The sequence below is a fragment of the Ursus arctos genome, unplaced genomic scaffold (genome assembly GCF_023065955.2).
Source record: "Ursus arctos isolate Adak ecotype North America unplaced genomic scaffold, UrsArc2.0 scaffold_10, whole genome shotgun sequence".
NCBI lineage: Eukaryota > Metazoa > Chordata > Mammalia > Carnivora > Ursidae > Ursus > Ursus arctos.
In genome coordinates this window covers 28542042-28567272 of record NW_026622764.1, presented here as the reverse complement: position 1 = coordinate 28567272, position 25231 = coordinate 28542042, and the positions used below count along the sequence as shown (strand labels likewise).

The window sequence follows — 25231 nt, the reverse complement described above, 5'->3', positions numbered from 1 at the left end:
TACTGCCTGTGCTTGCCCCTCCTTTACTTCTCACAGACCCCTGGAATTCCAAACTCCTCTATCTCAAATGCTCAGCTGAGATTCGGCAGCTGAAATCCAGCAAAGGTCAGCGGTCACTCATAGAAACCTCTGGAACACAAGGCTGGATTTTATACAATTATATGGGAAAAGAGTAAATGCTGATTCTGTTATTTTTGTCAGTGAAAGAAAGGGATTACGTCCTAAAAGACACAACATATGACCTCCTGAGCAGTCAGTAGATGGTTATTTAATGCGTGTTTCCTTTTGCTTTGTATTAAAATTTTGTTATTACTTTGTCTCCTATCAAGTAGGAAACTTGCATTTTGTTAATCTCATCCTACCTTATACATCGCAAACACTCAAAAGAAGCTTGTGAAATGAAGGGAGTAATCCCAAAAGCTCATTTCAACCTTTCACCTTTGACCTTTGGTACAATAATGATTAACCAGTGAAATGCTCCTAAGGCTGGCAACCAGAGATAGGTAGACAGCAGGGGCCCTTGGAAACTGTCATCCAGATAATCAACCTTGGAAAACTGAATGTCTGTATGGATATCTAGTTACAACAATAAAACACAACAGAGACAACAATGACAACACAGCCTGGACCCAGAAACCTGGCATTTTAATTTAACAACTTTTATATTGCCTTGATTATTGTATGCTTAACATAAATAATGTCTACTTGTAACATTTGTATTACCTCTAAACACTTATTCAATCACTATTTAAGAAATCATTGCCTGCACAGTAAAAAATAAGCTGGCCTTTTTTTTTTTAAAACAATTTACATTTTTATTGATTTTGTTTACATAATAAGAAATCAGCAACTACAGTAGTTGCCACTTTAAGTGACCACAGAAAAACAAAATATATAATTATTTTACATGATTATATTACAATTTTATAAAGTTCGCTACAGTATACCAATGTTTTGCTATAAACTGTATTCCTTTGGCCATATCGGTTTTAATTATGTCAAGAGATCATGTTTGTCTCTTACCAACTTTTATCAGTGTGCTAAAATTTCGAAATCAAACATTTTTAGAAAAGCTATTTCATTATAAATAGTATGTGTATATATTCTTTGTGTGCAGTTTCAAGATTAGGCACGATGATTACAGACCACAGCCTGATATGGAGAAGGAAAGGGTGCTGGGTTATAAATGAGGAGAAAGAACCAAAACTCAGTACATGGTAATGAAAAGGAGCTAAAACTTAAGTAGGACAAAAAATATATATATATATATGACCGAACTGTGAAGATATTAGTCACCCAAAGTGAATTTAAAATCCAAAGTCTGAAATGTCTTTTGTGTTGACAAGCATCTGAAAAAGTGATTGGGTAGAAATTAATCAACAAGACCTGAGTGATCTGTAAATAGAATCCATGTGGCATGTGAATTAATTATTGTCCTTTCTTTTTTGGCCACATTGCTGGGTTTTGGTTTACTGTATTATCACATTAGATGCTGGCAGAGAACCACACTGCTAGCTCATTTCCAACATGTGGCCCAGGGTTACCAAAGAAAAAAAAAGTTGAAACTCTGTTATATTTTAAGACAGAGCTAAAGCTCTTGGGCCCAATTTATTCCTGAAGTCACTCTGAGAACATTGCGCTGTGTTTTGCTGGAACAGAATCAGGACCTTTTGCATTGATGTGACGGGGCAATGACGAACGTCAGGCTAAGAATGGGAATCTGTCCCCATGGGTTTCCTCCCTCCCCACCTCATTTCCTCTCCCTTCCGTTCTCTCTTGGACATATTTTCACACACATATCATCCCGAGTTAACCTAAGGCACTTTGCTGGAGAGATGAAAGAATGAGGCAAGAATGCACAAAGAGTTCTTACAGTCCCAAAAAGCAGTTTTGCCTAGATGTGACAAAAAAGCACCACATCGAGAACTGTTTTCTAGTAGTTCTTTACAAAAATAATACAAAAGTTAGTAAGAAGCTTTACAGGGAGCTGTTAAATTGTTTAATCTGTGTGATTTTAAAAAACAGTATTGTCATTATCATATTAGACCTGTGCCAGAGACCATTTTAGCCACCGCCTGTGGGAGAGGACGCTGCTTTCTCCTGGGCTGCGGGGACACGGCTCCAGGCACCACGCATCCTGTCCATCATGGCGTCGCTGGCATTTCTCCATCCTAAATGTATGAATGCGGGGGTCAGCCCTTTGTTTAATCATCTGCATGTCATATATCGTAGCTAAGTAGTTACAGATGACAAAACTAAACAAATAGTGTTTGAACTACAATAGTGAAAGAACAATAAGGTTTTAATAATCCCGAAAAAGTTGTAGGTAACATTGTCTTTGCAGAGTATGTGAATGGGAGATTTCAAAGCACGTCTTTCGGGATAGCATTCCAAAGCTCCCCTGTCTTTCCCTTTGTGACATTTGATCTTATCTGAATGTAGAAAGGTTAATGATTTTCAAAAACCTCAATCTCTCTTTCTGATACTACCTCCCGATCCTTCAAATACGTTTCTAAAGTCACAAAAATACACCAGCTAAACTGCTTTCACATTTTATAAGCCAACCAGTGGTGTGGCACCATGAAGAAAAAAGTTCTTTGGAAGGATTTTTTAAAAAAATTTAAATTGAGTCATTTAAACTTTATTCAAAAATTCCATTTTACAGTGACACAATTTTCCTTTATATCAGATTCACATTAATTTATAAAATAAACCTCTTTAATAGGAATTTAGAGTGAGCTCAGCTTAAATCTAAGTGGGGCACGAATATACTAGAAGCTATCAAAAGCTACGCTGAAGTGCTGATTGTAAAAAATTAAGTGCTTTCACGATGAGGCTTTCTTAATTCTCACTGCTTCCCTTCTCCTGCTGTAAACAGCTCACAGAACGTCATGTGTCACTGTGAGTGTTAAGAGAAGAATCACTCCTACATTCTTACATTGGTTTGTGCAAGCACAGAGTTGTTTTGTTTTGGCAAATGCCTCATTGTTTTAATGACTTCTGTCCAGCATAGAGAACATGGCATTGAGTGAAAATGCCTTCTTTTAAGATGAGCTGTATTTATTACTGGAACGGAAGTTGTCATATCCGTGATCATTAGCTTTGAACTTCAAGCACGACTGCTTTTCCTCCAAGGACTGTTTTTCTTCAAATGACTGGCACCAGCAGCATAGGCACGACTGTACAAAGCAAAGGAACTCGTTATATGTGCACACCGGTGACACTGGGATGACTCTTCCTACTTTCTCGGGCTCTGACTTTCTTGGCATGATCAGGAGTTCTCAGCCCCTTTCTTTTCATGCTCCCTTATTTTCCCCTTTAACAATATATAATCACGTAAGTCGTATCTGATAATTTTTTAAACTAGAACGTACACAGAAAAAATGTCTATCATCAAAACTCATCTTTTCATCAAATTTGAAGGGGAAAGCCACTCAATGCTTGATTTTTACTCTTGATCACTTGAGAAATTCTCATAATATTTGATAAATACATAACTCAAGACATTTTCCTATGGAAATAGAAATACTACACACATCCACACACATAACTCGATATGGACATGTTTGTAGAAGTGTATGCACAATTTATTTTAATAAAACTGTCTGCATGTACTATTCCATAGCCTGCTTTTTCTCACCCGATGATGTCATAAACATCTTCCCATGTCAATGAACTTCATATTACACTGCCGGTTTTTGTCAGCTACATGTTGTGCTCATGTGACTTTTCAATATTGACACACAATAAACATATAAAGCATACAAATGTCTCAGTTTCGTTCAGCCAACTTCTTTTCTTGGATTTTTTAAAATCCAAAACTTTGTTCATACTGCTTGCTTTCTGAGAATCTATATGTCTAAAAAAGTGGGAGGTCCATTGTTTTCTGTTCTATAAAATGAGGGAGTTGATCTTGATGAAAGTTTTATCCTAGCTCTGCGATCCATGAGTCTATGAGTGGGCAAAAAAATTAAGACTGACTTAGTTTTATAAGGAAGTTCTTTCCAGGAATGAACTGCCAGGGACAAATGGATCATGTCCATATCAGGAAGGGGATTATTTCATTCATGTTAGATTGTTGAAGGAGTGAATGAAAGGATGGATGGATGTTACAATGCAAGTGGCCAAAAAGAATAATGACACACATTCCACGTCAAGTAGCACATCTCTGGTGTACAAGTGAGGTGGAAAAGAGGAGGTAAAACCTGAATTAAATGCCTTCATTTGACTTGCTATTCTCATATCCAAATGAATATTATAACTAACTTAGTTAGAATCCAAACCATGCTGGACAGTCCAAAATCTACCAAAAATGGGAACAGTGCATTTAATTCACGTTGAGCTCTTAGTTTATCATATGATATCTGTCAGACATCAATGCATGCACTCTCTGCTAATTTTCCGAGCACTTCTATAAGTACAACTGTTTGGTTGAGGCAGTAGGGAGTAGCTGACGAGGATTTAAGGCAGAAATCAAGTATAGTGATTTATGAGCAGAACTCATATTTAAAAAAAAATCATCTGTGATGTAACGCAAGGGAAAACTGTAAAACAATTTACTAAATCTCTTTAAATAGAAACACGAATAGTTTGGAAAGATTATATTTGATGCTAGGCCAAAAAGAGCTTTTTATTTTGAAATACTCCTACCTTAAAGCAGTTTTTGAATCTTTTGCTCACCAAGTACAGAGCTATAGGATTAATGCAGGAATTCAGGGAAGCCATGTTGATGCCGATGTAATCCAGCACCAACAAAAAGCTGCAAGAAACAACCCAAAGCATGTCTGTGAATAATACGCTGCTTTAAGCATGTTTTCTTGGCGAACTTTCGAATTTTTGTGAAGAAAAAAATTACCCATATCCATAATTTTTGACTTTATCACTTTGCTAAGGATGACCCTCTCTCTGTCTCTCTCCCTCGGTCTCTCTCTGTCATTACGCCCCTCCGTCCATGCCCAATTCTGCCTTTTGCAATCAAATCTCATTTGGAAGCGCTGAGGCTGGCTGAGAAGAAGGCTTTGCAAAGTGCAAAGGAGACTCGGAGCTGACATTTCCAATTGTGGCGCCCACTCCTCATTTTGACAGCTCTGCCTCTCCGTTCCCAGTGTTCTTACAAGTCCCCTTGATTCCTTCCTCTACAACAGGGGTGAAGATAAAAAAAAATGGGAATCTTAATTGCCCCCTCAAGACTAGCAAAATGGTACTCTCTCTGCCTATGAAAGGGGTCAATGAAAAAAAAATCTTCTGAACGGCATTTACCTACAAAACTCTGTCTATTTTACTTTTCTTACCTCAAAAGTTCACATCTATTAGGATCGTTCTGATCATAAAGAGTGAGCTTCAAAATCCTGCTGAGGTGAAGGGGAAGCCAGCATAGGGCAAAGACAAGGACCAGGCAAAAGACTGTTTTGGCCACTTCCCGTCTCTGAAATAAAACCATAGTCAGAGACTAAATAGATGGCTCAGATAATCACAGCGGTCTCTCTTCCCAAACAGAACCTTTAATATTGTTTACAAAAAGTCAGTGGTATTTGTATAAATCCAAAACACTGAGCTTTAAGTTGAAGAGTTAATGTGACTTAGAACTAAAATGACCACAGATTCATCTTTAAAAAGTAATGGCTCTTTCTAGATCCTTTTAGATTATGTGGAATGGAATATCTCTAGAGAGATAATAGAAAAAATATTCTTTGTCTATTCAAAAATACCAGAAGCAAGAAACAGGAAATATGCTGTACTATATAATAACTTAAGTTTATCATCATAATAATTTTCTTACGCATAATTATCATTGTAATCGTGACTCAGCACATATTTCTGTTCTGTTACCTGCTTTAAGTGGTCATTTAGAGCAATCTGCATGCCACTCTTCTTTCTCAACATTTCACAGGTCATCAGGGTATAAAAAAAGGCAGTGATGGCCAATGGCAAGCAGAAATAGAAACTGAATAGCCACCAATCTTTAGCTGTCTTGTAAAACTATGGAGAAAAGAGAATTGTATGATTAACATTCCTCTGTAAAAAAAACTCTTATAGGCCAAATGCCAAATTAATAAAAAACAACCAACATACTCAATAAGGAATAATTATCTTCTAAAGTAGATCCATTTCATAAACGCTACATAGAATCTTTCAGGCCACATCTACTGAACAAATAATTACATACTTATACTAAATGAAAGAAAGTTTCCCTAAAGAGCATTCTAATTCTCTAAGGCAATGTGCTGTAATTATGCACAAAATTTTAAGCAGTTGGGCAAAATTAAAAATATGTGGTATTTCCAAATATTTTTGCCTTCACATAAGCAAATTACCCTTAAGGTATTTCATGTGAAATACCACATCTGAATATGTAAAGACATCCTAGTGTTTAAGGGAAGCTTTCACTTTTTAACAAATAGATGTGGAAAGGTCTATACAAATCATTTTGCTAAGAAATGTATAAATCTAACTTACCGATTGGAAGATCAAAGCTGTTTATGACTAATGCCTTTTCTCTTATTCTATTTCTGCTCTTTTTTCTTTGTTTTTAAACTGTTGCTCCAGATACATTTGGGTTGGAGCAGAATTTATGTAATCTATGCAAGTACCTTTTCCTTTCAACTAATAAGAAACAAGAAGTCAGCAATTTCATTCTCAATTTCATATTAATGTCCCTCTTTATTCTTTTCATTACCATGATGTGTGCAATCCCTAAAGTTGTATGTAGTCGTCTTATATGTAAAATAGAGAATACTACTTGGTGACGCCTGGACCAAGTGCATTCATTAACTCCTCTTGACCCATTCTGGTGGAAGGAGTCTTTTACACTTAAGATCTGTCTACAAATACCAGCATTGCCATTTCCCCCCTATTTCCTGACTAAACATTCTTGAATAAATGGCCAAGATGAAAAATTCTTTGCAATGGCAGCTCTCCCTTTAGAGAGAGGACAGGCTTGCCGATCAGAATCCAGCCACATCCGGGCATCTTCTACTTGATCATTCACTGAACCATCCACTCGCTCTGACAGGCGCTGTGGTGTTTTATGCAGAATAGGCAGTAGTTGTCAGGCCTTCCGGGCCAGTTGCGTAGAGAAGCTATAAATTCAGATCGATTCTCTCATGTGAACTTGGTTTATCTGTATCCCTGGGCACCAGGGGAATTCTTGCACAAGTAGTGGCCTAGCTTCCTGCAGCCCGGGTCATTAGTCACCCTCCGCCCCACAGTCCTGGGGCTTACACTCTCAATTTAAGCCAAGGACAGTCATAAATCAATAGCTTCCCAAGAAGGGAGGATCGGGGCTAAATATTTATAAGGCAAGAACAGATAGGAAAGACAAAGGTAAAATTCACCTGCATGAAGGCTGTTTTCTGCGTAGGGCGAAGCAAGCAGGTTCGCAGGTAACGTCCTTTGTAGTCAAAGGTTATCATATCAAAACCCACGGCTTCGGGGACAGCCAGAACCACGGAGACCACCCAGATTAAAACAATTTCTACTGCTGTCCATTTTGGAACCCCGATTCCTTTAATTCGACTCCAAGAGGCAACAGCTCGATATCTGAAGAACAAAATAGAATTATCTGTCAAGCTGGCGGAACCTGTTTCTTGAATTACATAATTTATTTTCCAAGTAACCCAGCAATCACTCAGAAAGTGCTCAGGATGTACCTGGCTTAAATATACGCTCTTACCTGTCAATACTTAGAGCACATAGACTCAACACAGTGATGCCCACGGAGGCCTTCTGTATGAAAGGCACCAGCTTACACATCTCAACTCCAAAGGGCCAGTCCTCAGCAAGCAGCTGCATTGAGAAGACATGCAGGTCTGTTAGGGAGATACTCACACGGTGCCCTCTGAACCACACACTTCGTGGGCTGTAATTAACGAACGGAGCAAGAGAAGCAATTCCAGCTCTTCTTCTTTTCCTCATGGACTACTCCTTTGAAAAGCACCAGTGTTCGATATATGGATCAGGAGAGTGGTTGGGAATAAAGAAAACGCAGCCAGTTCGTGAGAATTTCTTATGCATGGACTGTACTTTAGGATCAGGCTCTCTACCACGAGGCCAACGGGGGTCAGTCTTATAAGTTCCTCTTAGAAAACGGAGCCTGCTGCCCTGCAAACATCTCTTATCCTGTCACGGAGTCTCACACGCTCAGGTCACGGCCAGACCGAAATACAGATGATAAATGTTAAAAACATATGCTAAACATTCCCCAGCTGGGGAGACTAGACCACTGCTATGGAGAACAGTGTGCACTTGTATACGGATTCTTGACTGTAGTCAACCTGACTGCCCAGGAACTCAGCAGGAATAGTTACTCACCGCTCCTTGACCGTCCCAGACATACTCCTGTCTCAGGGCTTCACTCTAGGTGTCTCCGTATTCTGGAAGGCTCTTTCCCCACAGATCCCACTCTGTGAACTCCCCTGCCTCTTTCAGGTTTTGCTCAAGGCTAATCATTTCAACATGACCTACTTTAACCACATTATTAGTACGGTAACCAGCCAGGCTCCCGTGTCTCTTACCCACTCCACTTTCCTTTTTATCTACAGCACTTACCAACAATTATTGCATTTATATTATATTATAACATTTATATGGTATTATATGGTATTATAACATTTACTTGTTTGTCTTGTTTCATTTTTGCTGTCTGGAATCCCTAGAGTATAAGACAGAATAAGGCCTGTGCAACTGCCTAATACAGTTCCTGCCACGTAGTGGGTGCTTAACATTTGAACCCCCAAAATATATGGGCACCGGCTCTACAATGAGCAAAAAGACAGAGTTCTTGCTCTTATACATGTATTTCTCTTCATCTGACTTCAGACTATGCAACCCTCTATTGTTAAACTCAGTTATTTTCTTTCCTAGGACAACTGGGTGTGCCCCACGCTGGTTAATGAATCACTTTAGGTAAACATCTGGATTGAGGGTTCGTGATGTTTTTAAAATAAAGTATTTCAAATTGATGTTTTTAAAAAATGTTTGAAAGAATAATCTTCCCAAAGTGAAAACTATTTTGAAACACAATCGAGCCTTTCCATCCTCTCACTAGTGAGGGTTCTTTGTGGAGTTTGTCAAGCTGGGCGATTGCTTTATAATGGCACCAAAGGCTGAAATGATAGGCCTTGGAGCTCCAACATGAGCCCAATTTCATTTCTAAGTTAGACATGGAAAGTTACACTGACATGTAGGACAGATGTTGACAAACTTACCACAGATATGCTTAATCTAGAGTCCTGGAAATCTACAGGGCCAGGCAGAGCGGTAGAGGGAGCCAGGGGTAGGAAAGTCATTGGTGTCAGTCAGTAATAGAGAGTGGCGGGATGTGGGGAAAATCCCATCTGAAAGGAGAAGCTGCTAAAAACCATGACGTGATTTTTGCCCAGAAATCCCAAATTAAAAAAAAAATCTCTTGATTTTAATCAAAAAGTTATAATTTTTATATAAAACCTCATAATTATAAAAGTTGTCAATTAACTCATATTTTTAAAAAACAGTGTCACATAACATCGTATTAACAAAAATATATCTGTGGGTCCAACTAGTCTCTGTTTGTGACTTCTGGATTAATCAATTGACTCAGAATTCTGCTCATTCATTTATTCATTCATTCAGTAAGCATTTATTGAGCATTCAATATATATCAGACACCATTCTGAGAACAGGGTGCATATCAATGAACCAGGAAAACTTCCTTCTCTAATAAAGCTTATAATCTAGTGAGGGAGGCAGTAAACACACACACACACACACACACACACACACACACAAATATTTAATATCGCATCACACGGGTATTGTCATCACATGAAGAGAGTAAGGTGAGATTTGGAGTAATTTCTTGATAGGCTTCTCAGCAAGGTCTTTCTGAAGAGGCAACGTGTGAGGACGGGACGGGACTAAAATAAGAAAGTAAGCTATGCAAAGAGTGTTCTGGACAGAGGAAAGAGCAGGTGCAAAGATCCTGGGGTAAAAATAAGTAAATAAGCCTAGTGAGCTGAAAGGACAGGAAGAAGGCTATCAAGGCTATAGTGTCTAGGAGATGAAGTTGTAGAGGGAGGAACTGGAATACTTTTTTAAGGAAATATAGTGCAAGTTTTTCAACAGGGAAACGGCAAGGTCTTATTTAAGTTTTTAAAAAGATCACTGTGACTGCTCAATGTGGAATAGAATGTAGGGTCAAGAAAGGAAGCTATGAGGAGAGATTGCAGTCAGCTGGAGCCTGTGGAGACCTGGGGATGAACAGAATGGGTTCTAGACTAAATATATTTTGAAGGTAGAGCCAGCAGGACTTGTTATGGGTTGGATATAAGACATATGGAGTCAGGAAACCTTAAGATGTTTGTCATATGAATGATGGAGCGATTTACTGAAATGGGGGAAGACTCAGGATGCCTCAGGTCTGAACCAACTATGAACCCCAGATACTTTAAAAGAACTGCCAATTGCCTTTGAAAACATAAGAATAAAAAGGTTCCAACCAGTTCCAAGGACTCTACCAGACCAGCTTGTTCTAAATTATCCAGACAATATTCTTTTTACTAATTCTGATTGTCCTTAGATGGATTGGGAAAAAAATGAAAACAAAACTGACACTTACATGGCACTTATGATGGGTTAGGCATTATTCTAAGCACCTTACACATACCGTATCGCTGAACTCTCCAAAGAAATCCTGTGAGATAGTACTACTGATGTGCATTTTACAGAGAAGAAAACCGAGGCACTCAGAAGTTTATTAACGTGCTATTTTGGTTTTCTATATGTCCACAGATTTTTTGCTACTCCTCCCTTCAGAAGGTGAAGACTCATCTCCCTTCCCTTGGAGATGTGGGTTGGCTTTAATCGTTTGCTTTTAGCGAACAGAATGTGGTGAAAGGGATGAAGTGGAGCGTCTGAGACTAGTTCAACAAAAGGCCCCTGGCTTCCTCCTTGCTGTCTGGCGGACCGCTCATTCTCGGGGAGACCAGCTGCCGCGTCAGGAGGGCACTCAAGCCCTTCTACGGACAGGCCTCCATGGTGAGGAACTGCGGCCTCCTGAAAATGACTCACACCAATGTGCCAAGTGTATGAATGAGAGAATCTTCCAGCTGTAGGCAAATCTTCAGAAAACTGCAGCCGTCGGGAAATGTCTTGACGGCACCCTCCCGAGAGAGGCTCTGAGCCAGAACCACCCACTCCGGTTCCTGAATTCTAGACCCACAGACAAACCGTGAGATAATAAATGTTTATTGTTTCAAGCCACTAAGTTTTGAGGTTATTTGCTGTTCCTCATTAGACAAGTGATATATTTGGCTTTGGTTTACTTGGTTTATTACTCATATGGTTACTTGTCCTTGTAACTTGTTTTATTACTTACTTAAGTAACAGAGCCACATTTGAGCCCACATGGTCTGATTCTAGAGTCTATATAGTGTTTTAGAGAAACTGACCATAGAAAAAAGACGGTTTGGACTTAAATCAATATTAGTATTTGTAAACCCATAGCTATGTGTCAAACAATGGTGAAATATCTAGATGCAGAATAATCCTATCTCCTAATCACCTGGCTATTTTATTTATTTACTTTTATTTATTTTTTTAGAATGTTTTTATTTTTTTAATTAAAAAATGTTTTAAAGATTTTATTTGTTTATTTGACAGAGAGAGAGAGAGCACAAGCAGGAAGAGCAGCAAAGGGAGAGGGAGAAGCAGTCTTCCCACCGCGTAGGGAGCCCAGTGTGGGGCTAGGACTCAATCCCAGGACCCTGGGATCATGACCTGTGCCGAAGGCAGACGCTTAACCGACTGAGCCACCCAGGCGCCTCTCACCTAGCTATTTTATTCATATAATGTCCAAAACTTAGGAAATTTTCAAATATCTTATTGTCTCAAACTATACCCAAATATGCAAATACCAGTCTCATGTAGGTACAGCTGTCCGATGAATCAAGATGAATGAGTGTCCAGGCCACTGAAGGGAAAGAAATCTGGCCAATGGAAATGAGCTCTACGCTGACTCCAGGCCCTGTTTTGAGGTTACTATTGTTTTTGGCTCAGCCTAGAAACTGGATGATTGCTCTTCATACCACGGGGAGGCCTGCAGCCCAACCTCTGACCCAAGTTATCACAGGACACAGGGAAACACAAACTGAAAATTGTAACCGTTCTCTTCAAGTTCAACACACAGATAGTCAGAAACCCAATCATAACTGAAGGATTAGGATTTTCTAATCTACCCTTCCAAAGGGAAAGGAGCTGCAAACTAGGGAGTATTAACCTTCATCAGCTTTTAGCTTGTCAGACTTTGAATTCAGGCCTGAATGCTGCTGGTACTGAGAGGCCACAAAAGATGAGAGACAAAGTGCCAGCTGTCACTTCTGTAATTTGGTAATGAGAAGGGTGACTTTGGCAACCCTGCCTCTCTCCAATCGGAAGGCGCTGTGGAGACGCTGAGAAGCCCGACACCCAGTCACAGAAACCAGGCCCACTACTGATGCTCGTCTTGGTCTTAACGGCTTCCAGTAAGTCTTGGGCAATTTAGTGCTGGGAGCTTATTTAAAATGCAAAGACATCAACCCCTTGTTTAAAGGTAAACGAAACCCTGAGTGGGGGTGAGGGAAAAGCTACTTAAGATTAAAAACAAAAATCACTCCCGACCAGGATGCCATCCTTACATTTTGATGAAAGAATGTTCTTAGAGATTTTTATGATAACTGGAAATTAATTATTTCACTATTTGTTGACAAAAACCACGACATCCAACACCTAATTTGAAGTCCAGCGATGTGACTTTCCTCTTTCTGGGGAAATTGCTTCTCTTTGTTGCAAGAGGAAGCAACTCTAACTTTCAGCCCAGCAATAACACACTCTTATTCCTTAGTTTCTTCTGGAGGCTTTACCCCATTCAATTAGATAACCTAAGGGCAAGAACTGAATACCTAGGAAATATCCAACAAGCAATCAAACAAGTCTCTCTAATTGCAAAGCCAATGTTCGAGTTCTGTACTCTTTCTACGTGCTCATCATATGAATTAAATTTTCAGGTCCTGCTTAAAATAAAGTTTGTATACATATTACCTACCATTTATCAAATATGAGCCAGTTAGAAAATACTCCCATTAACTGTTACTGGTTTTCACATGGTGATGTCTCATCCAACGAAGAGCCTTTGTTCGTGTTAGGTCCTACAGCAATGTGGTGTCCATTTGACAAATGAGAGCCCGCGCTCGGGCTGATCCCTTTCCCTACGGCTTATACTGCTTGCCCAGAACATTTCTTTTGTATGAATAAAAACAAATAAATAAATCAACCCTCTATCTAAAAAAAAGATGTGATCATACTGATCATAAGGTTTCTACTCGAAGATGACCATGACTTCATAATTTTATGTTGGAATAGCTGTTTGAGAAAGAAAAAAGGCCATAGCATCCAAAGATCTTACTTTTATATTAGATTTAAAAGTTATTTTTATAGTACTGACGTTTTTTTTTTCTTAATTTCTAAAAGGATAAATAGAGTGAACAGGAAATAAATGTCCTTTCTTTATAAGTATTGTTAAGTGAGCCTTACAAAATCTCTCCAACTGGGAGATTTACATTGTTCATTTCTCTTTTTAATTAAAAATTACATTCTTGAGAAATTAAATGGGAGAAAAAGCCCTGTTAACACATACCACTGTTAATGTCCAAAGGAATCAAGCCTCATAAAGTCAGGAAATTTGAAAGTTAGCTGTCTCGCACTAATAAATGTTCAATCGCCTCATTAACCATATATATACTATTTTCTTTTCCTATTTTTTACTTAAGAGTATATACTGAGTTTTAACTGTTTATTTGTTTCAGAATATTCTGTAACATTTATAATGTCCAGCATAGTGCCTGGCACACAGTGGTCACTCATTAAAAGCTTGTTGATTAACAGTGAATAAATGAAATCTTAAGGCAGAAATCTTGTGATAAAATTGTTGTCATGAACTTTCCGTTCTTGTATTTGAAACAAATTCTTTAGAGAACGGAGATGGCTATTTATTTATTTATTCATTTATTTATTTATTTGTATAGTTTGGTCCATGCCCCTTCTTGCTCCCCCCCAGATCAGGTCTTCCTAACACACGAATCCTGAGGGATTGAGGGTGATGGCTGGCTCTTCTCCTTTTGGAGTTTTGCCTTCCAAGCAAGCTAGAAAAGGTGAAAAGCAAAAATTCCTCTCCGTCCTCTCCTACGCAAAGCTGCCAGGGAAATGACTGCCATAAAGCAGAGCCTCCTGTTTCTCACTAACTCATGGGGTCCTACGAGGAGAGTTCATTGTAAGTCTGGAGATGCTGTAGGAGACGGTGGCTCCAGAGGCTGGGCGAGCAGCGTAGCGACAATAGCCAGGGTTACTTGGCCAGATTGCTGTGATGACCTGTGAACATTTCCTTCAAATGGCTGGTATTATAGAAATGTTTTTACAGTAGGAGTCAAAAGAGGTGAAGAATGGAGCAGTGTGTTTCACAACTTTGGGAAAGGGTGTATTCTTCTGTTTTATCTCTGTTTCCTGGAGCAGATAAGAGTTTTTCTGCATTTGAACTGGCTTTTGAAAGACAGAGCGCCCTCATTCAAGGATTTCCATTTCTTTTTAAAATCACATATAGGGACAGAATTTGAAGTAAGCTGCTGGTCAAGTGCATAGAAAATATTTTTTTGACATACAGTGTACCCGTGCCCTTGGGGATAAATATCAATGACAAGTTCCATCCTGCGTCCATTAAAAAGCACTTAATCACTTAAAGATTAGGTCGTGCGGATTGGAAATATGTGGGTCAGACATAATGCCAGCTTATCCCCCAGGGGGATACTTATAAACAGCCCACAGTGTGAACAGTGCCCCCTGTGGTTGTGTGAGACGGTGCCTGTCTCTGGGAATCTGTTGCATGTACTCCCCTAAAACAGAGGGTTTTCCCTGTTCTGGAAACATTCCTCTGACTTGCTGAAATAGAATGATGACTCCATGAAGATGAATTAAATTTCTTGAAACAAAGTCTCCAGAAGCAAAGAGATAGAAAAGAAGATAAAAAATAAATGTCTTAGGAGAAATTTAAGTTCACTTTAAATATATTTTCCCACTAGTGTTACAATGAAATCTACTTCCAAGTCTGCGACAGGTCAACATGTAGTTTGCTGCTCTCCTATTATCTGAACTTAAAAACATATTCATAGTTTGTGCTTAAAAACTCACCGACACATTACATACTCTGAAGAATTCAACAAAAAGCATTAAGAAATACTCTTTCCAAACCTAGCATATTAGTAGATTCACTTACCTGAACTGTATCTTCTAAGTTCAGTATGACACCCGAAGAAGCAAGAATTACAACTCAGTGGTCTCATGGCTCAGAAAGAGGCTCGCAAACTTTGTGAAGTCCACAAACCTTATTAAATCATTTCAGGTCTTAAACCGAATTCTATCCAGACACTATCTTAGGGGACACTGGTAAGCTACGATGCGAAGACATTTGATTACTTTGGAATCTAAAGGCCCTTTAAAATAATTTGAAAACACTAAGGGTAGGGGAAAGAAGACAGGTACAATGTAAACATCCAGAAAACAGTTTTCCTCCTTTCTGGAACCTACAATGGAGCTAAAGAGAAAAGAAGGAGAGAAAGGACACAAATCAAGCTGCACCGGTATGGCTGTGAGTCTTGGGGTCAGAGAACCGTCGAGAAATGCATCAGTCCACTTTGCTAATACATTTCTGACTCAAGCATGAGCCTCTTTCTCTCTCCTCTACCACCAGACTATGCTTGTTTTCTTGTTCATTTACATTTTCACCAGAGGGTCTTCAGGAAAGGAGAAATAATCTCTAAAATAAAAGCACTGGGAAGAACAGAAGTCTAAAATGAGAGAAGCTGTTGGCTAAGGTATCCCCAGTACACCGCACTCGGCTGTTTCCCAACCATAACCAACCTCGTCTTAACTCCACGAGGTCTTGAAAGAGAATGTTTCACATCATAAATTACATCTTGAATCTTATTTCAACTCAGGCTTTTTCTGTCAACACCCTTTAAAGCACTTAATCATTTATTAGCATTTGGCATGTTTCTCTAAAAATAATCAACTATAGCATATTAGCCACACAGAGATAACCTTATATGGTTTTTCTTTGTGAAATGAAGAACATGGCTCCACGGCCTTGAAACAACAGGGTCTTGGCTCTGTCATCCTCTTGTATAGACATGGAAATATCTTCAATCTTGACCGGCTCATTTAAAGGAGCAAAGAAAAGATGTAAAGCCTTTGATAGATGAGCCTTCCCATATTGAAAGAAACATTGCCTTGATATTTTAAGAGGCCCGGATTTATGGAGTGACCACGTGGCAGACCAAAGGCAAATACAAGAAGTACCATAGAGTTAACCCAGGGAACTTTCATTGCCCAAGGCCAAGAGTTTGCCAATCATTTTGTCACAGGAATCCACGTGCGGAGAAATGAATTGGGAATACGAAATCTCGAGTTTCTGGGTTGCTTGAATTATGCTATTGACCTATTATTTAATTATAACTAATGTCCTCATATAAGAAGAGGAGCAAACGTCATCCTTTTTTCATCTGAACAGTTATAAAAAATATGATTAGAAAAGTCCACTGTCCTTACATTTTGTGTATAACATCTTTTGTCAACAAGCACTTGTCTGGTATTGACTGTTGCAGGCACTACGCTAAGTGGGTGCTGGGCTATTAGTTTTGTTCGTTGATTTTAGGTCATTTAGAGCTAATAGTCTCTTCATTAATACTTTTAAAAAGCTAATACTTTAAATGTGTTGATTTGGTGCTCCTTAAAATTTTTTCTGCATTAAGTAAATGAATCTCAGGGTATCCAGGTTCTGTTTTGGGTTCAAAGAACTTCTGCTGCTAGAACATCTCTAAATATTACTAAAATTTCAGTAAAATATCTCAGTTACTTAACTGGGGATGGGAAGAGTGTATTACCTTGGAAGAAATCAGCCTCCCCTATCCAATGATACTTTTACTTCTTGTATTGCTCTACGTGCTAAATCTCCATTTACTGACCAGAAGATTAAATTTCAAAAGTTAAATTTGATGGCGTTCAATTAACTTTGACTTCTAACTATGAAACTAGTCAATTACACACGAACTTGTTAAGTACTAGACATAGTCTAGGACTGGAAGTGAGAAAGGTAAGTTTGTTCAGAAAAGTAGTGTCACAAGCAGGAAATGTCTGATGACCTGACAAGGTCACTTCACTCAAAACTCATTTGTGGATTCAGTGAAGCAATTCCACATTTTTACATGTCAGCATTTAAATGTTAGGTGTACCCTATTTTAACTAGTTAAACATTAAAGATCGGCAATTTTGCCTCTCAGAGCTATGAAGGCAGGCTCTTTGCCTCTCATAGTAGCCCACAAAATCCGAATAGCAAAGCCCTCTGGGGGCACTCCACCGTCACAGAACATCGGATTAAATGTGGATCTTTATCAAACTAATGTTCCTATCCGTTACTGTCTTACAGTTCACCAGCAGATTTGTTTGCAAACGCAGTTTGCTTACACACAGAGGAAGTTATATTTGAAAATTAACTGTATTAACTCAGTTACCCATGCAAATATAGCACCGAGTGAAATTGTTAAGTAAAATCCAGAGAAAGCTTAACAACTCATTATCCGCTCAAGAATTTTTCCTTGCTCGAGAAGTTAAAAGAAGTTAAATAAATTTTAGCTTCGACTTGCAACCAAGCTTTGGTAAATATCACTGCTAAACCAAGCCAAGCCAAACCAACGAACCAACCGACCGACCGACCGACCACCAACAACATAAAACCTTCACAGCATCCAGAAGCACGCCCGGTCTTTTGCGTTTTATGCAGCTTTGACAACTTTGATGTCCGTGCAACTACAACTTAGTAGTTCGATAGGTTCTCATAGGCAACAGACATTTAGTTTGCCCCATTCATTGCAGTCCGGACAGGAAGGACACGATTAGCTTGTGAATAAGGAGAGATGCATCCTCACATGGGATACTTAAAACTCCTGGCTTTTGGTTCAAGTATAGATATAGACCGTGTACACGCTGGCATGGTGCTCCATGTATATGTTAATATCCAAAGGTATATATTAATACATACATATCTGTATGGAGATGTTACCTAAAATAGTGATTCAAACTAAAAGGACAATAATAACTTTGGGGCACACTATAGAGATATCTATCAAAATAAAAAATGCATATATCCTTTGATTCAGGAATTCCAAAGTTCAGAAATTTACCCTTCAGATACAGTCACATGCGTGTACAAAGCCATTTGTACGAATATATTATTTGTAGTCACGTTTATAATGGCAAAAGCAGAAAAAAATCCCCCCAAGTTTTCATTCGTATTCATACACACACACACACACACACACACACACACACACACACATTCTAGTAACATTTATTCTTTGCTTACTACGTGCCAGGCACTGTGCCAAATGATATTCACCTGTCCATTTATGTATGTATATATATGTATTCACATATATACATATATAAATGCACATACATACTTTTAAATATCCTCTTTGGATGACTGCATTTTTCATTTTCGTCTGGACGGCCTGACGTAGTGTTGCGTGTTAGAGGCCTAGCGTGTGCTGCTGAGAAGTGTAAGCCGGGCTCTTCTTTTCAACGTATTTAGGTGAATACGTGAACATTTCAACAGCTTCTCTCTGTTGGCTGTCCTACGACACCTCTCTAGTCTTCGTCAGAGGATTTCCTCTCTGACACAAGAGACCCGGTGAGAGGACTGACGCTACCTGGAATTTTCCAGAGACCCAGTTCCTTGAGGGAGTCAAGGCAGAACAGATCTATAGCCTCTGGTTCGTCAGCATCTCACGGCAGCACCTCCCTGCGAAGTTCCATCTCACGCTACAGCAGTAGCGACGACTACGCCATTTTGGGGTTTGCCAACTTTTTTGAACCCTAGATTTTCTGGACTCCAGATTAACGTAATAGGTTCACACTGACGTTTCTGGTCCCTTGCGTGTGCCAACAGATGGGTTGGGTAGGTTCTATGAACCCTCCAGAATTTTGTGAATGTTGTATGTGTGTATATGTGTGTGTGTGTACAAATAGGAATGAAAATTTGTTTATGTTTTATGTGAAGATATATAAAATTAATAGGACATATCAATTATAATATATACAAATTTTATATAATATATACAATGAACTGGATTCTGAAAGAGAATCGTAATACTCCACAAAAACAAAATTAGAAATCACTGGTTTAGAGATTCAAGTTTCCTGTTTTAGGATAAATGGAAATGGCACTCATAATTCACTTGTTGCTTTGTGTTAAGGATCATACATAACCATGCTGAAACTCTAATGCATTTTTAAAAACTTAGCTGTTATCACAGTTATTTAAGGGAATAAATGGCTTTTAACTAGTCTGAATTGGGTATTTTGGTGAATAAAGCTTCTAAAATAACAAATAATGATATTATCCATATTATATACTGCAGAACATCTGAAGAGGATTTCAGGAGATAGGAACCTTCAAATGGGGGCGCCTGGGTGGCTCAGTCTGTTAAGAGCTTGCCTTCGGCTCAGGTCATGATTCCGGGGTCCTGGGATTGAGCCCCATATTGGGCAGTGGGGTGTCTGTTTCTTTCTGCCTCTCTGCCCCTCTCCCACTGCCCCTCTCCCTACTCGTGCTCTTTCTCAAATAAATAAATAAAAGAAATCTTCAAATGACTCAAATTAGAACTGAAAACATTTGCCAAGTATCCTATTGTGTGTTAGCATATCATATAATTCCACCAGTGCACTCAAATGAGGTCCTAACAATTCTCCATGCGGGAGAAGGGTGTGCTGGGTCTGAGCTCACTCAGGGCAGAGGGACAGGGAGGACCACGGGTTCGAGGGCCAGGTGGATGCATTCGAGCCCTAGTTTCATCACTGTCCAGTGGTGTGACATTGGGCAAGTTATTTCACCTCTCCAACACCGCAGTTTTCCCATAAAACAGGGACGACAACAATATCTCCTCCATAGGGTTTCTTGCAGAGATTTAGTGAAATAAACCAAGAATCCGTGCATAATAGATGGCATCCATCATTATTATATTATGCTTTGAGTGACATATGTTTATGCACACTAAAAAATTAACCAAAGTCTCCCAAGTAGGATTCCATGTTGGCAAACCTGGCAACGGGACCTTATTCTTTGCGATGGATTTGTTTATGACCAACATAGAATGACTACATGGCCACATTTGTAATGACTCATTAGTCTGTTTACTTCAGAAGTAAAACACAGCTTTAACAGACTGAATAGCTTCAGGCAAAATGATGTAATTTCCTAGGGAAATCATAAAGAAAATTGAAATGAAAGTAAAAGCCATGTGCCTCCTTGAAAGTCAGATATCCTCTGGTTGATCGAGTGTAATCGTTTGACCAGACAGAGAACGTAAAATGGTCCGGGAAGAGCTGATTTCATCTGGCCCAGAGGCAACCCACCTAAAAGAAAATGTCCTCAACCCAACTTGCACATAGCCCTCCAGCTGCTGGCTGACTTAGGAAGGTCTCTGACTGAGCTATGCGTGGGGTTTTCTGAGACCTACCGAAAGAGACCTTTCACAAAATTCTCTGCAAGCCTAGCAAACCGAGATTGTAATCTCCCTTTTCAGAAGGCTCTTGGTGCACTTATTTAAAAATTTCTCAACACCTTGCACTCTACAGTTTCTCAAGTTAGTTTTGATGAATTGAATTGGAATCCCTTGCCAAATTGGAATGGTGACACTTGGTCTGTGGGATTCCCTAAAGAAGTAAATGCGTCACTTCTGGCTCTAATAGGACTGTCACTGCGTTTAAGGGACCCATTTCAGACTGTGCCTCTCCCAGGAAACACTCAGACTCCAGAAGAACCAGTTGCCATGCAGGACTTTAGGATTTCTTCTATGTATCCCCCATTTGTGGGAGTGTTTCCTTCTAGAGCCTGGATCTTAACCCGAACCCTATTTTTACTTGAGAAATGGCTAAAATTCCCTTAAAGAATGGCTATTTGGATTAGGACTTAAAGGCATGCCGTATGGTGATCCCTTCTCCACCAAGATCAAAACACATCCAACGATGCTTTTCTAGCCCTCCACGTCATTATTTCCCCCTTGTACTGAGCCCTGGCCTACCTTCAGGCAAATTCCCAAAGCACATTCCCTTTCTTTTACACTTTGGTTCTGTTCTTCAGTGTGGCGTTCTATTGCTGATCACGATAGGCAAGCAGAGTTTTACATACTTGCCTGGGCCTTTAAACTCTTCTGGCTCTTTCACTTAGGCTATTTTTCTTAGCACCACAAAACCACAGTTAAGTGGGCACTAACGGCCTCATTGTAGAGTTGAGGAAACTGTGGCCCGGCGATGTTGGGCTATGTCCAGAGTTCCAAAGCAACCTGGAGTCAAATAGTGTGGGGCTTTATGTCCTGCCCTAGCCCTCCCCCTCGCCTGTTTCCTCCGATGCCCGTGGTAATCACAGTAATGTTAGCTACTGAAATCCTTAGAGACCCCTTTGGTTTGTTCACAAGGTAATCAATGGGGGTACAACTTGCACTCTAGACCTGACAAATTTGGACCTGATTCCTACCACCATCTCTTACCAACTGTGAGACCTTGAACATCTTATCAATCATCTGTAAAATGGAGAAATATCTGCTCGTGGGTTGTCAAAAGTAGTAAAGGGAAGTAGCCTATCCATTTCAGTGCTTGGCCCACGTAGACATGCGCTAAAGAGTCAGTAGACTATAGTCATTCACTCAGGTGAACTGTGTTGGTGTATTCACTAGTCTGGGTCTCTTTCTTCTAGCCCCTCTGTTTCCTAAAAACCCATTCCAGCCCCTCTACTCTCAGGACCCTCCCCACAAGGTGAGTGTGCGTATGAATGACCTACGTATCTGAAGAAGTAGATTCTGCTTTTGTAAGTCTGGGCTGCACTTGCGGTTCTAACAGGATCCCTGATGATACCAGTCCTGCCAATCCATGGACCACACCTTTGCAGAGAGAATGGACCCAGTGAGCCGGGCTTAGGGACTAGATACTTCGGGACCAGTGGTTCTCAAGCTCTACAGTTCATCATCATCACACCAAGGGCTTGTTAAAATACAAACTACTGCTCTCCATCCCAGAGTTTCTGAATCAGTAGGTCGGAGGTGGGGCCGTAAAATGTCATTTCTAGCAAATTCCCCAGTGATGCTGATCCTACTGGTCTGGGGACTACATTGGTTCTAGGCTTAGCCTAAGGTTACTGAAGACCAGGAGGGAATTTATTTCCAATAATAACTGACTCTAGGAGGTGTCCCCCAAAGGCTCTCCTATCTCCCTCCTCCTAACTAGGCACCATCCCGTCAATATTAACCCTTTACCTTGTAGACAGTGATGGGGATGTCAATGACGATGTGCAGCAGGTCTCCCAGAGCCAGGCTGGCTATCAAGATATTAGGGCCGTTTCGCATGCACTTGTTCTTGTAAATGATTCTCAGCAGTGTGGAGTTTCCGATGATGCCCAGCACGAACACTAGACAGGACACCACCGTGTTGATATACTTGAAAGTCTCCTTGATCTGGATGGGTTTCTCGCAGGGGGGAGGGGAGAACTTGCGTGGCCTTGGCGGGGCTCCAGCTGTTCTCCCTGCTTTAGGCATCTGGGGAGATGCAGAAGACCATGGCGCGCTGGCGTTGGAACCCCTTGGCCAGGAAACCTCAGCGGGGGGCGTCGTTATCTCTCCGGGCCCCAGAAGTGGCAGAGTGGCCCCGGCCGGCGGGAATCCCCTCTCTTCTCCCAGGACCCCCGTCACGCCGCAGGCGATGATCAACGCCACCAGGGCGCGTGCGCTCCAGCTTAGCAGAGGCTGCATGCTGCTGCCTGCTCCAGTAGGCGTCGGGTGGCTGCTCTGCAGCTTTGAGTCTGGAGACCAGCAAGGGAAGAAAGGACGCTTGGGTTAGCTACCCCAGCCACGCCCCTGCAAACCGCTCCCGCAGAGCGCAGCCGCGCGGCTACTCGCCGCTCGCAAATGTAACTCAAGTTTGCGCGCGGGTGCTTGACTGGTGCGCGTGACCCTCCTGCGCCCGTGCACTGTCCTTCCCGATCAGCTTTCCCCGTGTTTTTTTTCTCCCTGGCGTTCCCCCGAGGGATAAGTGACTCGCAGTGGGGCGGGGCATTCTGGAAGGGGTGTGCCAGGGCGAGAAGGATGGGTGTCCAAGGCAGAGCTCTGAGTTCCTTGGTGTGCCCCAGGAAGCACGTACGTTCTGGCTAAAGACGCGTGGGAACTGGGGAGTCAAAGCGCCTAGAGGCCAAGGGCATATGCCAGTCTCCGCATTTTGCTCCGCAGGGAACGCGGATACCCGGTGTCTGAACGCCAAGACTCCTCCGGGCCAGTGAAAGCCGCTACTTCCCAGCTGCCTGCGCTCTGCTAGCCAGGGAACCCCCCGGAGTGCACCGGCTGACTCCGACACTTCTCAACTCGGTCGTCTTGGGGACGGGGTGGGGGGGAGGTATTGGCATTAACTTGGAAGCGTCTGTCCCCTCTAAACGGCTTCTGACTCTCATGCTGCTCTCCTTTACTCCAACCGCCTTTACGCCAACAATACAATTCATTGTATTCTATACATCTTTTTTTTTTAATTAGATTTAAAAAATACATCCCCAAACTACTAACCCAAGCTGAAGCCCCAGACAAGGTTCAATCACTGATTTTAATTCCACACCGAGCCAGAGTATTTACCTTGCAAACCGGGAGCACCAGGAGCAAAGCGACGAGCGGGGACCTCTTTCCCGGGCAGCTCTGCTCGCGGCTCGCCTGCAGCCGGCTCCGGGGGCGAGCACGCCTCCCTGAATTCAGCCGCGGGCGGGCCTGGCTCTGACGAAACGCTGAGGGAATGCCAGACCAAGTAGCCTCCACAGCTTGCTCGGTCGGGGTCTTTGCTGTCCCTAGACAAGTACTTTTATTCATTTGTCCCTTCCCCCTCGATCACCGCCAGACTCCTCCCGCGCCTTCCGACCGCTCCGCAACCTTTCCCCTTGGGCGATGCCTGGACAGCATCAGCAGGATCTGCCCGCTGGAGAGGGCATTCCCCGGCCAGGGACGCGTTCCCAGAGCCTGTTGGTTGTCGGACTTCTGAGTTCTTCAAACCGCAGACCGGCCTAAACCAAGGGCAAGTTTTCACGCTCCCGGAGACGCTCTGGGGCTCCAGACCGGAGTCCTGTATTTAACAAGTTAACCTGGACTCTTAACGCGGAGTGTGGCTTTGCTTTCCATTAAGCATCCCGCGGTGATATATAAGACCTGGTTGACTTGGGGGCTCTGCTCTTTGCTGCTTTTGATTTGCCCGCACATTTCAAGCCCAGGTCGCTCCCAACACAGGAGAGCACAATTCTTACTTCTCAAGCCCTATCATTGCCCTAGGAGAGGACTAAAATCCTTCCTTCATTTCTTCTAACAGCTGCAATTCTCCTTTCTTCCTGCTATGTCCTCAAGAGTTTGGTCAGGCCATCTCAGGGATTTTTATACTGTCAAGGGATCTGATACCTATGGGGGGCCATATAAATTATCAGAAAGCTGCCATTCACATTCAAGGTGGTATTTCTTCATCAGGCAAAGCGATAAAATAAATTCTTCCTATCCATTCTTGAACTCAGTTTTTATGGGGTAGAGAGAAACAATGGGGACTGGAGGTTTTACCCAAAGATCGTATAAAATACAGATTCAGGCTGTGTAATGCAAATTGGATATTAGTCCAGTTGACTAAATCCTTGTTCCCTCTGTAAAATTTCATCCCCAGGAGGAACCACCCCATGTAGTAATTCATCTAGAGACTAGGGGGCTCATTAGTGGCTTCACAGCCAATTAATAGCCTAGATGGGACAAGAATCTTAGATTTTTGTTTTGTGTGCAATGCTTCCTGGGAAAGTGGAAGTAGAATGTCAATTTCTATTTAAAAAGGTGAACTTTAAGTGTGAAAAATGGTCTAAAGAACATAATGAAAGCATAAGGCTAAAGGAATGAGAAATGTGGTCTAGGGGTGTGAATGCTAATTCCAAATCTGGCTATTTTGGGCGTAGTACTTATCCTCCCTGTCTGGGAAGAAACAAGGTCAGCATTCAATTGCTTCATAGCTAAGTAAAAGTATAAAGTGTTATGTGAATAAGGAATCATATGGATGCATTTGGAGTATGACTATTTTTCTGCTTGGGATTTGTCCTCCTTACACAAGACTTCTCCTACATCAC

General features: G+C 41.1%; 1 protein-coding gene across 1 annotated transcript; it reads right to left on the bottom strand.

Annotated features, from left to right (window-relative positions):
• Positions 1-788: 788 nt before the first annotated feature.
• Positions 789-24063, bottom strand: EDNRB (endothelin receptor type B). Its single transcript, XM_026493446.4, is given in 10 exon segments — positions 789-3179; positions 4651-4759; positions 5292-5425; positions 5830-5979; positions 7335-7539; positions 7673-7785; positions 22368-22909; positions 23727-23856; positions 23858-23917; positions 23919-24063. Coding segments are annotated over 10 exon segments (1614 nt in total). The 5' UTR covers positions 23955-24063; the 3' UTR covers positions 789-3044.
• Positions 24064-25231: the final 1168 nt, after the last annotated feature.